At 36.0% G+C, this 17,389-nt stretch overlaps 1 protein-coding gene across 1 annotated transcript in view; it reads left to right on the forward strand.

The window, feature by feature from the left end:
* The window catches only part of LRP1B (LDL receptor related protein 1B), a 1,257,096-nt gene that overhangs the window by 1,120,442 nt on the left and 119,265 nt on the right, over window positions 1-17,389 (forward strand). The window contains exons 66-70 of the mRNA XM_087819400.1: window positions 1,105-1,221; window positions 7,135-7,241; window positions 10,679-10,808; window positions 12,440-12,546; window positions 12,877-13,009. Coding sequence (XP_087675526.1) covers window positions 1,105-1,221; window positions 7,135-7,241; window positions 10,679-10,808; window positions 12,440-12,546; window positions 12,877-13,009 — 594 coding nt within the window. The remainder of the gene's footprint in view (window positions 1-1,104; window positions 1,222-7,134; window positions 7,242-10,678; window positions 10,809-12,439; window positions 12,547-12,876; window positions 13,010-17,389) is intronic.

Raw genomic sequence — 17,389 nt, forward strand, 5'->3', positions numbered from 1 at the left:
GTTTTTCTCTAATATGGCTGAGAATAAGGAGTGTATCTAGTATATGAAAGGGAAATAAATGTGTCCTAAATAGTATATTGACATGATAACTTAATCATTTTTATGTTATTGAACTTATATCATCTTGATGCTTTAGACCCTTGCTACTCAGTGTGTTTCATAGACCAAGAACAATGTCATCACTGGAGAGCTTGTTAGAAATCCAATATACTCAATCACAATCTCTATTTTAGCAAAATTCCCAAGTGGTTTATAAGTATTCACATTAAAGTTCAAGAAGCACTGTTTTAGACTATATACAATTAAATATTACTCAAAGAAATTTTAAAAATATGTGACCTAAACATTAAATACATTCTTATTACATGCATTCTAGAGCTGGCTCATATGGACATAGATTTGTTGTAAAAAGCAGTAAATCAGGAATAAAAGCATATATGTTTGTATATAGGCTGTGCTATTTGATGGTAGTGAAAATTCATCAAGTTCATAAACTTCTAAGAGTCTCTGTTTTGTCATTTGTAAAGCGAAGACCTAGTTAATACTCTCTTGGTACTCACTGAGGTTGTTTAGAGGTTCTGGTGAGATGGTACTTTATTAATTTTCAAGGTCTGGACACATTATGCACTGTTATGATTTATGAATTTAGAGCAGCTGACTATAGGCAGATTATGAATAAGAGCTCCTTAGGGAGAAAGACAGGATGACAAGTTCAGCGTCTGATTGATAACCACTTCTTTTTGCTGCTTTATAGCACAAATAGAAGGTGGCATAGGGAGGGAGTGTTCTAAAGAGATGGAACGTATTGAATAATTTTGATTTTTTAAATTAATTGATGATCTGTGTTAAGTTTGCATGGGTGGTCTAAACAATTGCTTTGTAATTATGTTGTGATGAAAACATGACCTATAACAACATAAAACAAGACAGAAAGATGAATTTTATTCAGTGTGTGCTTTCAATTTTCCTAGGGAATGCTTCTCAGTAATTTAATCAAGGCCTGAGGAAATGTCATATGCCCCGAAGTTGGCCTGACAGTGAGGATACTGTGAGGAAGGTTTTCATGGAAGTCAACAGTGAAAACTCTGGTTCTTTCTATTACAGATAAAAAAACGTGTGGACCTCATGAATTCCAGTGTAAAAACAACAATTGTATTCCAGATCACTGGCGGTGTGATAGCCAGAATGACTGCAGTGATAATTCAGATGAAGAAAACTGTAGTAAGTAACACTTTCTTGAGAATGTCGAGAGCTGACAGCCTATTCAACATGCAAGACAGCAATTTTAGTTCGGTTTAGGTCTGAATATGAACCTAGCTGTCCTGCAGCTCACATTTTTATACATATATTCACATTTGGACAAGAATATTCAGACTAAATTGACCTGAATCTCAAATGGTAGAATTATTGAAACGTTCATCCTGAGAGTTATTTTCTTATAGTTATCAGAATTGGTATGAAAGTATCATGAGGTTTAATGCAACCTATTAGCATGCAATGAAGGAAACCCCTGATGCAAGCTCATACAAAGAGCTGGATGATACGGAGATGGCACAAAACATATTCTTTAGCGGATGGTATTCATTTCATTTCAGTCTCAAATTCTTTTTACACCGCAAATTCACCCATGAGCTTCTTTCAGTGAAATATTATTTATTCTCTCCGGAGTGGTGAACACCATATTTATTCAGGATACTCTTCTGTGAAAATAGAATAACACTATTATCATTACCTGCCTCCTGCATTTTTATCTAATAAAAAAATAATAATAATAACCCAACAAATTTATTTTCTCAAAAGTATGGGGGTATGTAAAATGGTGACTGTATTCCTATAATCTAGCATTAATTTCTAAATATATTTCTCACTGGTACTTTCTTACACTGCTGTTTAAACAAAGAAAAATACATAATCATGCTTAAAATAAGATAATTAAATTCCATTTATTAAATATTTATATTCTACTACTTACAAAAAGGATTTGATGATAACAATAATGCTTACTTTTATAAACTGGACTAAAAGCATTCATTTCCCAAGACACAGGAAATAAAATAGGAATTCTTATGTTAAAGCATAATGTTTTATTATATAAAAGCGTACAGTTAACCGAGTCATAGCCGTAATAAACCAGTAAGATATTCAGTTTGCAAAATATCAACTAATCTTTTGAATAGCTTCCAAAACTTAATCTGACTAGTGTTTGTGTATCAGGTACATTAAATATGAAATCTCTGTATCATTATGTTTATGGAATACTCTGAACACAGAAACATTTATTGTTCCGTCTACACACAGATATCTCCCAATGGGTCACAGTCTTTGGAAAGGTAAAACACATTACAGAGTCATTAGTGTTCTGGATTCCTTTAATCAGTGATTTTCAAAAACCTTTAAATGGCAAGTTCTCAGAATCTGTCCAGTGATATAAAAATCTAATGGGGTAAAGTTGGTAGAAAAAGAAGAGTAAATGCAGAAAGAATTACGTATATACTTTCTATTTAATATATTTGTATTTCAGAGCTTAAATAACAGACCACTACTTAGTTTGAGATACATTTAGTGTTAACTACCTGTGAGATACCTGAGGGGAGCTGCCCTATGACTGAGGGTACTGGGAGCCAGGGAGGGCAAGGAGAAGGCAGTGCTGGAGATTCACGCGTTGGAAGCCTCTGTTCGGGTGGCCACGGAAACTGCGGGAGCTGGCAGCTTCCTGACACAGTGCGGACAGAGGAGCGAAGGGTTGGGATAGGCCGCTCCTGGGCTGGGGGCTTCCTGGGGCTCAGTAGCATTTTGCTGAACTCGAAACGTCAGCCTTTGATGCAAGAAAACGAGAGGAAGGAGCACTGCCTCTCACTGGTCCCCATGAACACTTCGTGGTAAATCATTGCGGCCACAGAGTCTTTAAGAAAAAACCAGGGGAGCAGCTGTAACACCAAGCCCTGCGACATAAACCCCCCCTCGCGCGCGACTCTTGTCGTTGCTGTTGGTTTTGCGCTTGTGGCCTAAGACACGTAACGTGGGGGGACGTTCGGAGGGGAGATGACAGTGAACAAGAGTGAAGCGTATTGGAGAGCGACATGGGAGGAAAGGAAGCAGCCACGTGGACATGTGGGATATGTAAGAATATGTAGTAGCAGGATCAAAGGCTCTAGGGAAAAGGCGGTTGAAGATATCGTCGTGAACAGGCCAGAAGGAACCAGAAGGTTTCAAGGTTGAAAATGTCAGCAGCTCTACATAGAAGCTGGGCCTAGGAAGAGTAGAAAAGATGCAATATATTCCTAGGGGCGCCAAGAGCTTGGTCACGGGGAAGCCAGGCTTGGAAACAATTCTGTTGCTGTATTAAAATGCTGTGAAGCTATTTCTGATTTCTTATTATCCACTGAAACTATTATAATTTTATATGTACAATTACAATAAAATTGTTGTAGAAATATACATATAATTACTATATATTTTAATTGTAACTATATATCACACAATGATGTGTATAATTTTATATATATATATATATATATGTATATATATATGGCAACAAAATACTCAAAAGGGTATGTTATCATCTTTTATAAATGTCCCTAGTCAATGGTTTGTGTTTTGTTTCACAATTGGCAGTTACTGTGGGCTAATATTAAGTAGTGAAATACACTTAACAGAGAGAGCAAATCAGCCGTATAGTTCAACAACAACGGCAATATTTCTTTACATAATGACAATCTGCCACCCAACACTTAGTTGCATCCCATTGCTTCATTTCCTTATCACATTTATCTTAAGTTCCTATTTAAGTATCTGGAGATGGTCTGGGGAGTAGGGCTAGGTCCCAGAGCCTAACACAGCGCCCGACACATTTATAGCATTACTAATTATTTTTATTTTTTGCAGAATATTTCATTTATGTATTTGATGCCTGTACAGATGTCTTTGTCTTTATATCTGTCTCTCTGTTCCTACCGAACTGCATGCATTCTTAAGGGATAGACCCGTATTTGTTTAACTAAGTTTGTACACTCTTAGCAGAGCAAATGCATCAAATAGACAACAGACACATTTCAATAACAGTAAAACAAGAAAAAACAATCAAATATAAGCTAACAAGAGACATAAGAAAAAAGCATATGGAAATACAAAAATTTTACAATTATGCTAAATAACCCTTTTGTTTTAATGACTGTGTTGTTGATATTTTAGCCCCCCAAAAACTCATCGCTACTCATTTCCATTCAATCCAAATAAGGTTAAAACACTTCTTTTTTAAAAAAACATGAAAAGAACATCAGCAGTATGGTCCATTTCATTCCTCTTCACTTCTCATTTTCCCTCACTGATCATTACTTATTTAGTCCAAGAGCCAAAAATATTTGTTACCTTGACTTTGCATTTTTATTTTTATTATTTGTTGCAATTTACCCTTTTTCTTTAACTAAGAAAGCCAATATAATCTGATGTATAAACTTAAAGATGTAGATTTTTCAAATTAGTAAAGTATTTTTAAAGTCGTTTTTGGACTTCTTTGTTTATGAATCTGATTTAATGAATTTACTTTTTTACAACTGTATTGGAAACGCTCAAAGCATAGATGTGAGAAGAGTTTAAATATTAGTGGAGTTATTAACTGCCAATTATGTTTTAAATTTAACATGCTTCCTACTTTCTATATTTACATGGGATAATTAGTCTATTTTACTTTATCATCATGTACTGACCATTTCCCTTGTTACATTTTCAACAGGTACGCTTTGCTTCAGTAATGATTTCTACTCTTAAAAACAAGACAAACTTATTGTTATTGAAACTATTTCATAATCTAGATCAAAGGTTTGGAAGTAACTGAAAAATCTCTACATCCATACTGTTTTTATCAGCAGCGAATATATGTGGCATGTATCCCTTCTAAGTAATTGATGTACAAAAAAATTTCTTCATATCTTTATTGGGAACTAGCAATTCAATGAATTTAAAAATGCCAGATAATTTGATCAACTAGATTAAGATTTATATAGAGAGAAAAGCTGCCTGCCTGATTTGGATTTCTAGTACTTTCATATTGAATTTATATCAGAAGATGATTTGCATAGCATGTCAGTTTTACTCATTGTATTCTAAGAATTATCCTCAGATGCTTACACTCACATTCCTATAACTTACCACCAAGAGTTTACGATAATATAAGCAGTGGAGAAATTAGAGTCTGTAAACCTTTCTGCTCTGCCACTGAAAATATGGCTTTGAAAGTCACTTTTAACTTGTGAACTTAGTTCTTTGAATTTTGTGCAAGGTGGCTTTTGTAGCTCTTTTTATGAGGCTGTATGTTTTTGCATTCTTTAGTATCAAAGGTCACGACCAGTCTGTACAAAAGGGGGTAAAATGGATTCATATGGAAGGGTGATAAGAGAAACAGGGTTCTCTTTTATTGTTATCAAGTCCAAATTCCTGGACATTGCTAGCTATGTGCCTTGGACAAGTAACTTGAATTCTCAGGGATTTAATGTTAATCTCTGTAATCTGTAAGCAGTCATTACTTCCCCAGTAGTATAGGATGCAAAAATATGACCTAACAAAGAAATACAGGCCCTGGTATCAGGTTGAAATTCAATAATAGCTCTTCTGCGTACTGGTTGATTTGGAGTAAATTCCTAATCTCCTCTGTGCCTCAATTTACTCATCAAAAGAGGGTCCAATAATAAGACTACCTTATAGAGTAGTTAAGGTTAATTCAAGCAGCTGGTAATAATTATTATTGTTATAATTAATAATACTAGTACTAACAGAGTTGCTTTCTAAGATTAAAGCATAATATATGTAAACATAAGCCAAAAACAAAAGAAAGAAACTGCTATTGTTATGCTCCCAAAGGAAGATTGAGACACGAAAGGGGATCCTTCAGTTAGTGGCTTTTTTTTTTCTATTCTATGAAATAGCAGCTTGTCTTATTCTATAGCCTGCATTTCACATTTTTAAATAAAGTCCCAGAGCAGAACAAAATGCTCTGAGATATATTCCATTTGCCACAGTTCCCCCAGTGTTCTCAGCAGGGATCTCTATGTAGAAATGCAGGAGCCTCCATGATACCAAATATTCAAGATGTTACCCTGTGTCTAGAAACCCAGTGTTCTGTAGAGCGATATTCAAATGCAAGCTGTTATTCATCCTTTATGTAGGAAATTGGGCTTCATATGGATGTTCCCTAAAAGTAATTCCAGTGACCTATTCCTCCCTCACCCAAATAAGAATATTATTGTGTATAAGACAGCTGTAAACACGGTTAATCGGTAGAGAAAACGTTTTTCATCACACCAGGTATCAGTTCTGTTTAGAGAATAAAACCAAGGAAGAGATTACTTACAGGAGCAAATTTCTGAAATACTATTTTGTTGTCCAGATGACATACATTCCACTTGGGAGTTAACCCAGATAGCAAGTCATATTATTTGGCTTATGTTCTTTGTGGAGTATGGTAAAACATAGTTAAATCAATAACTGGAAAATTATTCCAAATAAGCAAACAATTATATAAACAAATAGGCAGTTTTCAAAAACGACAAAACCTCCTTCTGCCTCTTCAACCTCTACCCACCAGTCAGGTCCAATAATATCCCCATGTACCCGTCTTATTCTATGGGCTCTGGAGTTTCTGGGGACAAAATTAGAGTAGAAAGTAATTACACTATATAGTAAAAAATCAAGGACCAAGGCTAGACTCAGTACTCATTTAGTAAACAGCCCCATGAGTACACAGCATCACAGAATGACTTACACAGAGTAAATATATAAAATGACTTAGAATTCCAACAACTGGAAAAGATCACTGTTCTACTACACTATGTAGATTTTTATGCCTTTTATTTTACTTTGCAGCTGTATTTTTATTAAACAATGGGCTATTTATCTTTTGTCTTTTTTCTATTTGTTTCTGTAATGCCACTTTCTATTCATGATTTAAAAAATAAATTTGAAAGATCATTATATTATGTACCATAGATGCCTCATGAAACATTTTTCCTAAGCCATTTATTAGTTCCGCTTGGCTAACCACTTTTGTTATTAATGCTACATCATGGTGTATGTTATGTAAATTTTTAAAATGCAGCTGCATATAAAAGAATAACCCTGTGCTATTATTTTTGTTCCCAGAGCCACAGACCTGCACATTGAAAGATTTTCTTTGTGCCAATGGGGACTGCGTTTCTTCAAGGTTTTGGTGTGATGGAGATTTTGACTGTGCAGATGGCTCTGACGAGGTAGGCAACTAAAGCTAAAGCATTTTATTAGAAGAATTTTATTATATTTATTATAACTATTATTGTTTAACCCAGTGAGTGCGACAAGGACAGCTCTGCAATGCACTTTGCTCCTGACACTCTAAGATAAGTATTATATCTAAGCTCAGTGCTGCACACACCCAGCACAGGGAATAGCGCTTGGGCTGCTATTGACAGTTAATTTTATAGTCTGTTTTGCCTCAAGTGGTGAATGGCCAGGCTGGGAATAGGATGTTTGGAAACCTTACTCCCTATAGCTGCTGCCCTTGCCATCTGTGAATATGTTCATAAATTCGCAGCAGTATTTATAGGCAGGACTAATATTTTATGCATTTTAAACAGTTTCTTCTCCCCAGTCTCTTCCTTCAATAGATATAGTCTCAAAGACATCGTCGATGCGGGTCATCAATTTTCATGAAACCACAGGTTCAGCTTTGCTTAGATGATGAATCACAATCCATTTATAATAAGGCCTGTGTACACACAGCTTCAGTGGAAAAGTTTAAAAATGCTCTGGAAAATTCTGTAAACTTAAAATGTTTAACATTTATGATACTTCACTCAATTCATTATTTATGAATCTGTGTATTTGTATTTAAGCTCTTAATTATTTTGTGATGCTTTAAAAAATAACACATGACATGTGGTTATATTTTTTCCCAATCAAATTGAAAATGACCCAAAGCCCTCGCTTTTCAATACCAGGGAGAAATTCAGCGATAGGCATTTCTCATGGTTTTCTCTGTTACTGATTTTCCCTGTTAATATCTGCAACACAGAACTTGTGCAATCAAACCCAGTCAGAGATGAAGGAAAATTGGCCACCAGGGCTCCTTCTGGAGGACAGTGACTCCCTAGAGCTGTGCTGCTTTGGTTGACATGTGTGTGTACTTACCCGTCGTGAAGGTCCTCCCACTGTCTGTAGTCTTGACCAGAGACAATCTTCCAGGGGGCTCTAAGTTCAACTTCATGAAGTATCCACTGAGTTCCTGCCTCTTTGGGAGAAACCACAGGTCTTTACTACTTATAGAACCCACACAAACTGTTTGTACCAGACTTCAGGCATTTTTACTTATCAGAACCACACAATTCTGTAATATCTCACTATCTTGAAAAATCCCTCTAATCACATTCAGAGGCCTGGATTTTGGAAACCAATGGCTGTAACTTCTCTGCCGAAGGCCAGAAAACCTAAACCTTGAAGCTGCAAAAGTTTCTCAGGAGAAGTTAAAAAATACTATTTCTATTCATGGGATATCCAATAAAATAAGTCAAAACAAAATTTAAAAAAAATCTACATGACAGTTAAATTCTTACATTGCTCAGCTCCATATTTATTTAGTATCTATTTATTCAAAAACTATATTATACGTTCCCTAGTCAGGAAAACACATTTCACATAAATTCATTCATACCATGAAAATGTTTTGTTTTCTCTTAAAAATATTTCCCACAAGCCCTGTTTAATCTGTGAAACATCAAGCAGAGTCACTGTATTGCTTAAGGCTTATGATTTAATCTTGCATGTTATTGAGTAGCTGTCCAAGGCACATGTACAGAATCAAACACTTCTTTTTCAAAAGTCTTATTCATGTTAAAGTAGGTACCCCCTATTAACATAATGTCTCTCCTGTCATAAGTTCATGGACATAATTCTTTGATGGCTGAATATATCTCCTTTAGGCAGATAGGCAGATATGTTCGTGATAATGCCTCAGGAGAATCAAATGTATTCTCTTAAAGGTGGTCTTTCTCTACATTTACAGACATTGAGCCTAGGCTTTTTGTAATGAGGTGGCTAACTCTTTAGGAAATTGATTTCTATCTTATTTTTAAAATCTAAAGTGACAGGTCGTGTTGACCCAAAAAAAAAAAAAGGTGAACTGAACAAATGGTGAGAAAACAGAATTACATATAGGGAACTTTTATATTAGGAACAAAGGAGAGATTTGAGGATAAATTTGTATGAATGTGAACTGATAGTACAATTAGTTTGTTAATGTCTAGGCAAAACAATACAAAATAAACTAAAAACTGGAATCAACGTAATTGTATATCAAATTAGTGTCATACATAGAGAATAATTTTTTAAGTGACTTTAAAATGTAGTAGTTGGAAGATATTAACCCAAGAACTCATGTGCATGTATGCATTGCCCACAGACACAGACAGTAGGGTGGTGAAGGCCTGGGGTGAGGCAGGAACTGGGTGGAGGAGGGCAGTGGGGGGGACATCTGTAATACACTCAACAATAGAGATTAAAAAACAAATTTAAAAAATATATACAATAGCTGGCCTCTTCATCCAGTATAATACATCATATTATAATATATTTTTCTTTGTATTCTTATTTACGAAACACTCTGGTAAAGGGTAAACTCAATACCGAGAAAAAGAAGGGAAGAAGAAAGGAAAGAAAGAAGAAAAGTTATTTAGCAGGTGGTCTATTCAACTACAGTCAACGAAGGGAAAATTACAGGAATGTAGAAAGTAAACTCTTGGTCCTCACATGAGGGTAAAACTAAGAGGAAACAGGGAGTCATAGATCAATATGTTTTATTCACTGAATATTTTGCAAGCTGTGAGAATGTCACACCTTTTGGAGAAGGGGCAGACAGGTACATTTTGGCAAGAATAGAAATTCCTTAATAATAAAAAATCACAATCCCAGCAAGGCCCTTCACTGCAGCATGCCATTTCAACCAGGATGGCAGCCCCCAAGGAAGATACATTTCTAATGGATCCCTTTCATTGATCACATATAAAGGATTGAAAGGCCCCCAAAGCTATATACACTATCTTGTTTGACATAGAAATAAAAGCTATATGTGAGCTAACAGAAATGACAATTGTGACAGTTCATTTCTCAGTTAACCTTACAAACAGTTGTTGGGAGAGAGGATTATGAACAGCAAGCCAAGCTTCAAAAGGACAGGTACGGGGGAAGCGAGATGGGAAGAAAGAAGGCCAGGGAAGATTTGCTGGGACAACAGGTCTGCTTTAAGCTCCTGTTGTTTCACATGCCATCCCCCCCACCCCCCCCCCCCAATGAACTGGGTGTGCTTAGGAATAGTTGGTTAACCTTCCTCCACACACACACATCTTCACTCACTTGTACAGTTATTGAAATGACATTACCCCATAACTGTGTACAGAAGAATGGCCCGCTCAAAGCGGCTGAATTAGGATGATGGAGCCATGGCACTTATGTTTGGGTTTTGTCTGTTTTACTCACTCACAGAGACAAATGAAAATGGAAAATGGTTATAGTTACGTAACACTGGGCTTACACAGCACCATTTGAGATTCTTGTACTTGGCTTCTATACTTCTAGGTTTCTACGCATAAGGGTTTAGTTGTCTTGGGTTACATTCGTTTAATAATTTTATTTTAATTACATCTGTTGTTTTTGACAGAGAAATTGTGAAACGAGCTGTTCCAGAGATCAGTTCCGATGTTCCAATGGTCAGTGTATATCAGCAAAATGGACCTGCGATGGTCATGAAGACTGTAAATATGGAGAAGATGAGAAGAACTGTGACCCAGGTAAAATGATGCTGATGATATTAAATTTAGCTGATATTCCAGTTTGATGGAATTTAAGTTTGAACAATGATATGCAAAAAATAGAGGCAAATTCATGCACAGGTTTCTGTCTTCTAGAAATAATATGAAATATCCGTACATAGATTTATTGGTGCCCTTCCTATGTTTTGTAATTGTTTCAGCACGTAAGATTGTTACTATGCTTGAGATCCAAGCATTACTCCCCAAAATTTGATTTTCTGGTTTCTATATCTTTCCATGCCATTTGAGATTGTTTTTTTCCAAGACAACAAAATGAAATATGTTGAAACTGTAACTATGGTAAAAATCAGGTATTCAACAATGGTAATTAAGGTTATGAAACAGAATATAGCAATTTCAACATGATACCAACTGAGAAAAAGCACAAGTGTATTATTGATATTTACATCGTGGTCCAAAATCAAAACAAAATTAGGCAGCAAACCATAGAAAAAAATATACCCAATTTATGCATTTCTATTTCTTAAAAATGGCTTTATAAGTATGCTTATCAAAACAATTTTTATACTAGCTATTTAAAAAATGTTATCTTCTCAAAAGATATACTAGGGAAAGTTTACTGTAATCTCTGTATAACTATGAAAGCATTGCTTTGAGAGACTAGGTAGGAGTAGCAGATATGAGACACACGTTACTGTGTCCCAGTACCACACCCATGGTCTATAGCTTAATTGATCACATTGTTTTTTTACTGAACCCACACATGTTCTCAGACTCCTTAATAATACAAATCCCTAGGTAACCATTGTCAATTAAAATAAATTAAAACATAAGGAAAAAGCTTTTTAGCATTCTTGGGATATTCGATGCAGACCACAAAGTCACTGTGTAAGTACATTTGGCTACCTAGTGGTCCAGTATAAGGCTAAGGACCCCAGAGGTTTGAGGCAAGCAAACCCAAAGCCACACGCAAAGACAGCTGTCACAATCCCGATGTCAATTAATCGGGTTTGGTACTGGTAATAACTTATTTATCCGTTTGTTATTTTTATTTTCTTTATCATAAAGGGACACTTCAAAGTTTATAGACTCTCAAGTATAAATATGTGTGTGTTCAAAACCCCAAAACAAAAATACTTCTTATAACTTATGCAAATATGACATTTGTGTCAACATAATCAAAGAGATATCACACTGTCTGTGAGAACAGGCCAAGATTTCCACTTTTAGCTTCATACAATATATATGTGAATTGACATTCTCAGGGATCACTAAATCCTATTACAGTTTTGAAAATAATGCGAGGCTTTTATCCTATAAATAATTTAATTTAAAATTATATTAAAAATTTTTAACTATTCAAAATCAAAGGGATAAGCAATATAGAGGTGGGTGTTATTTTTTCTGTCTTTAGTGAGTTGAATACTTGTTGAACAGGCTATTATGTTATTGAGGTTTATTTAATACAATACTGTAATACTGTAAAGCACATTCTAAAAGAACATTTAATATCAATGCTGAATATAGTTTAAATAATATGAACTGTTTTTGTTACTGTCTATGAATTTTATATGGCTATGTATGTTTTTGCTATGAAACCAGTCATTCTTTTAACTGAATCTAAATCTTAACTTTATAATTATGTTCAGCGTCTCCTACTTGCTCGTCAAGTGAGTACATATGTGCCAGCAGAGGATGTATTTCAGCGTCTTTGAAATGTAATGGCGAATATGATTGTGCTGATGGTTCAGATGAGGTAAAAATCTATCATTTGATTAAAATCTCTGAATTGCATGAATTAGATTCAGGAGAGCAAATGTAATAAAAATAGAGGAAATAGAATCTTAACTCTTATCTGTCTAAAATGCTGGGACAAGTACACTGACTACAATAATTTCAGTACCTGAATTTTAATGCTGTCCACATACTAAACCCCATTGTCATCCGTAGAGGTTATATTCATTAGATCAAAATTAAAAAGCTCACCATGTAATAAATCTGCAGTGGTGTCAGCGGCATGTTCATTTTGCCTGTGACCGTATATCATCCTGAATAAAAACGACAGTGCCCATTTGTGTTGGAACAGATGGACTGTGTGACTGAATGTAAGGAAGATCAGTTTCGATGCAGAAATAAAGCCCACTGTGTTCCAATTAGATGGCTGTGCGATGGAGTTCACGACTGTGTGGATGGCAGTGATGAAGAGAACTGTGACAAAGGTAAGGTATCTGTGTGTGTCTGCGTGTGCATGGGCCATAAGTAAGAAAGTGGCAGTGAAGGCGCCGTGCTGAGTGTACAGTGTGCTAGAGGCAATGCACAGTGTGCTGGAGGCAGAAGATAAGATCATTCAATGCTGTTCACTCTTTCTAGTTTCATTACATAATAGTCTGTTCTACATGAGCAAAATCTGCATCGTTTACAGGCAGAGTATAATGTCTCTCTGTTCAACAAAGGCAACCAAAATGCAAGTGTTTATTGAGCACCTACCGTAAGCACGTCTTTGGACTAGGTGCTGGGTCAGGGATAAAGATTCTAGAAGAACATAGGGAACTTATCTGCTAGAGCTGTTATTACAAAAGCATTTTCAGAGTACATTTGCCTACCACATTTCTTTCCTTTTTCTGAATGAACAAAAACAACATATTACTACATTCCTATATCATACAGACTAATATGCCAGACCACATGGGATATACGTTGTACCCCAGATTTCCTTCTTGCCATGTGGTTGAGAAAAGGGCCTACACTGTTTGTCTGTCTGGAAGACAACCACAAGTTTTGTAGCATATTATTTTGCAGCTATGGGAAGATATTTCCTGACAGATAACAGCTTTTGGTTGTAAGTGACCACAGCAAAATCGGCGATTGTTACTACGTTAGAGTTAATGAAATGAAAACAAAGAAATTGTGTGGTGAAGCTTATAATGACCATAAATGGCATAATGTTAAATATATTATTAAATAAAGATTTCTTTTAACCTGTGCCCAAAAGTCTCTCAGTGCACTTTACATCCCAGAATATTTGGAACATCATCAACAGAGATGATGCCAGATATTGATATAGGTTGCAAGGCATTTGAACAGGCACTCGGGGTTGCTACAGTATATATATATATATATTTACTTTCATCAGTATCTATACACTTGAGGGAAAATACCTTCTGCTTTCTGGGACATTGGATCAGACCTTTATGATTGGCTAGTGTGTCCGCCCCAGACCCTGATGGAGCATGAGAGTCAGCAGAAGGAGCCCGGCTCTCGTTTGGAGCCTGCAGTGCGTTGCAGAAGTTTTGCTCCCATAGCAGCTGTTCCTACCTTGGGTCAATTCTGCACACTCGCTCTCGCTGGCTGGTCATTCCACTTTGGGCCAATTCTGCACACTCGCTCTCGCTGGCTGGTCATTCCACTTTGGGCCAATTCTGCACACTCGCTCTCGCTGGCTGGTCATTCCACTTTGGGCCAATTCTGCACACTCGCTCTCGCTGGCTGGTCATTCCACTTTGGGCCAATTCTGCACACTCGCTTTCGCTGGCTGGTCATTCCACTTTGGCCCAATTCTGCACACTCGCTCTCGCTGGCTGGTCATTCCACTTTGGCCCAATTCTGCACACTCGCTCTCGCTGGCTGGTCATTCCACTTTGGGCCAATTCTGCACACTCGCTCTCGCTGGCTATTTATTCTAGACACAGAAAGCTTTGTGGGCAGCGCGGCACCCACACTCTTACCTAGTCTCTTATGGAAGACTTTGGAGCAAAAATTGTTCTTCATCTTTCTTCCATTTTCTAACCAGTAAGCTCCATCCCCTCAACTTCAGTCACTGTCATCCCTGTATTTTTTCTGCCACTGGTTCTGGCCTGGGCTCCTTGATGCCACCTGACTGGTCTCCAGCACCTCCTGCTCACTGCTGCCAGGCTCGTCTTCCTTAGGCGTAACTCAGTGAATCATAGCAACCTTGACTCAGCCTTCCTTTCTGGTTACATACAAATAACTCGGCCTGGCAGCCAGGTTTGCACGAGAGGGATCCCATTTCAGCTTCCCAGCCTTATATCCCACTGCTCCTTTTTCCCTATGATATATCCTAGCCAGCTGGAAGTAGTCAATATTTCCAAACTGGAAATATTCTAGCACTGATAATTTACTGAAACAGGAATCAGGAGACCTAGTTTCTTTTCTTATCTCCATGAACCTTTCTGTGCTCACTTTTTCATGTTATCAAACCCAACCACAGTAAAATGTCCCCAAGAACTGCAGGAATATCTGGAGAGTGGGTGTATGGGGGGCGGGGAAAAGAAAGGGAGAAATCTTGCCAGGATTTATCTATTTTTATTAATACTGGATTTCATAAAAAACTGGACAAAGGAATCCAGGTGAAAAAGTCAAACATTACGGTAAAAAAATTGAACATTATAGCATTTGAAATCTGAGGTATCTTTCATATTTAAAATTATTCTACTAAATGTTTAAGCTTATTAAATTAAAGAACTCAGAGTCTTTAATTCTATCATTTAGAAATGTGTCCAAGCTTCTCCTCCCATGCATGCCTTTAACTTTTCTTCAGCTTTTTTGCTGCTTGGTAATTAAATTCCAATGAAGTATCTTGATGGATAAAATATTTGATCCTGTGTGGATGTACCTTAAGGCATGACCAAGTTCAGTTTCTAGTATTTAATTTATTTCCAGGAAAGGGTTTAGGTATTGGATAAATGTACATCAAAGCAACGAGGAAATGGAGCGCCAGAATAAACACCTCTGCTGTAAAGTCCAGCTTCCATTTGTCTCAGATCCAGACCTATGAGCTGCAGGGGCTAGCTAAGCATGGAACATTCTCTCAAGCAAAAAAGTAAAACCAGTACTTTTACTGGTTTGTTTGGGGGAAAAAAACACACAAAAAAACCAGCAACAGCAACAACAAAAAAACTAAAACCCATGATACTATGGAATTAGAAATGACATTTACATTTTTAAAGGTAAAACATGTTCCCTCAAGGAAACGCGGTGTTTGTTTTGGCCTGAGCTCCCAAGCTTTACCTCTTACAGCAATTTTGGTGGAAAAGATTGAGAGTTATTCTCTTTAGTCATCATCAGCTTAAATGTGTAAGCTACTTATGTAAATTATAAAATCTTATCATATATTAAAGTTTCTGCCAACCCCAACTAAAATGAGAATTCTAGATGCTTATTTTCTGTAGTGACGCACTTGTCCAGATTTTTATGAACCTGCCAATCACTCACTTATATTTAGACGTAAGTTGTTGTTAATACGTAAGTTCTATTTTCTAATAACCTCTTGTTGAGCTGATCAAGAACATGACTAGGAAAATGAGATTTTAATTCAGCTAATCTCTTTTAAATTATACTTTTGTTGTTGTGTGTGCTTTGTGCCATTTCAAAATAACCTTTTTAGTTAGACTTAGGATGTCGTGGTAGCCACCATGGTGGATTTTTTGAAATGCAAATTCTTCGTAGTACAACAGGAAGCCTTTAGTAGGTTATCACAAAGCCTTTGCCTTTCTGTTACAATTATGATTTCGTTTTTATGTCTCTTCTTCTTAATAAAATAGTGGCAGATCCAATACTCTCATGGGGAAAATTGTAATGTTATACTTTACTGAACTCATTTTTTCCTTTCAATAACCCTGATGTGCTACAAATAAAGTTTTCTAAAATAATCTGAGGATGTCAATTTCACAAATTTTGTTTGAATTTAATTCATTGTAAATTGGAACATGCAATGAGATTTAACCACTAGAGTCTTTATTCTGAAAGAATACAACTCTTTTTTATTTCTATGAATTTTGATATTGAATTAAGCCAATACTTATACCTTAAGTTTTTATAGAACTGAAGGCTGTACAATTTATCTTTTTTATTGCTTTCAGACAGAGAATTGTTAAATGGTAATACATTTTATTGCATGGGTTTTAGAATTTAGATTATTTTTAGAGTTTGAACATTTTAGAGCTAAAAATTTCAGAAGTTCAAAAGAAAGGGGCACATGGTGGTATTCACCTTGGTGTTTTTAACCAAGACCAGCTTTTATCTGTATCTTAGAGTTTGTTAGTCCTGAGAAATGCCAATGTAAGCTGTACCCATTCTATTAAGATTCTTCTCCCCACCCAGAAAATCTTACAACTGTTCTGATTCATATCTCTATAAATTCTTGCCCTCGACTTCAACTATCACTCAAGATTCTAAGCAATGTACCTGTATTTCTTTAATCAACTTTCTCTATCATTACTCATATTAGATTTTTTAATAAGTTGACTTTATTTCTCACCTTCTGCTTCATGGCAGTAATAAATCATGAGATTATTTAAACACCTGACCATGAAATCAACAACCTTCTAGTTAGAACACATTTTAGGTATTTCTGCAACCACTCTGGCTACAGCTAGTCTTTTGTATTTGTCCAATCTTTAAATCATTATTATCTCTTTGTTATTTTATAAATTTCAAGTAATAACCACATTTGATCATCCCCAGCTATATATTTTATAGTTCAGAAACCTATCTTATATTTTCGACACATTTATCCACTAGCCTGCTAAATATAACCACATGGTTTTCTTATCAGTACTTTAAAAGAATTGCCATTATTT

This window comes from Miniopterus natalensis, chromosome 8 (assembly GCF_054644295.1).
Source record: "Miniopterus natalensis isolate mMinNat1 chromosome 8, mMinNat1.hap1, whole genome shotgun sequence".
In the NCBI taxonomy this organism is placed as follows: Eukaryota; Metazoa; Chordata; class Mammalia; order Chiroptera; family Miniopteridae; genus Miniopterus; species Miniopterus natalensis.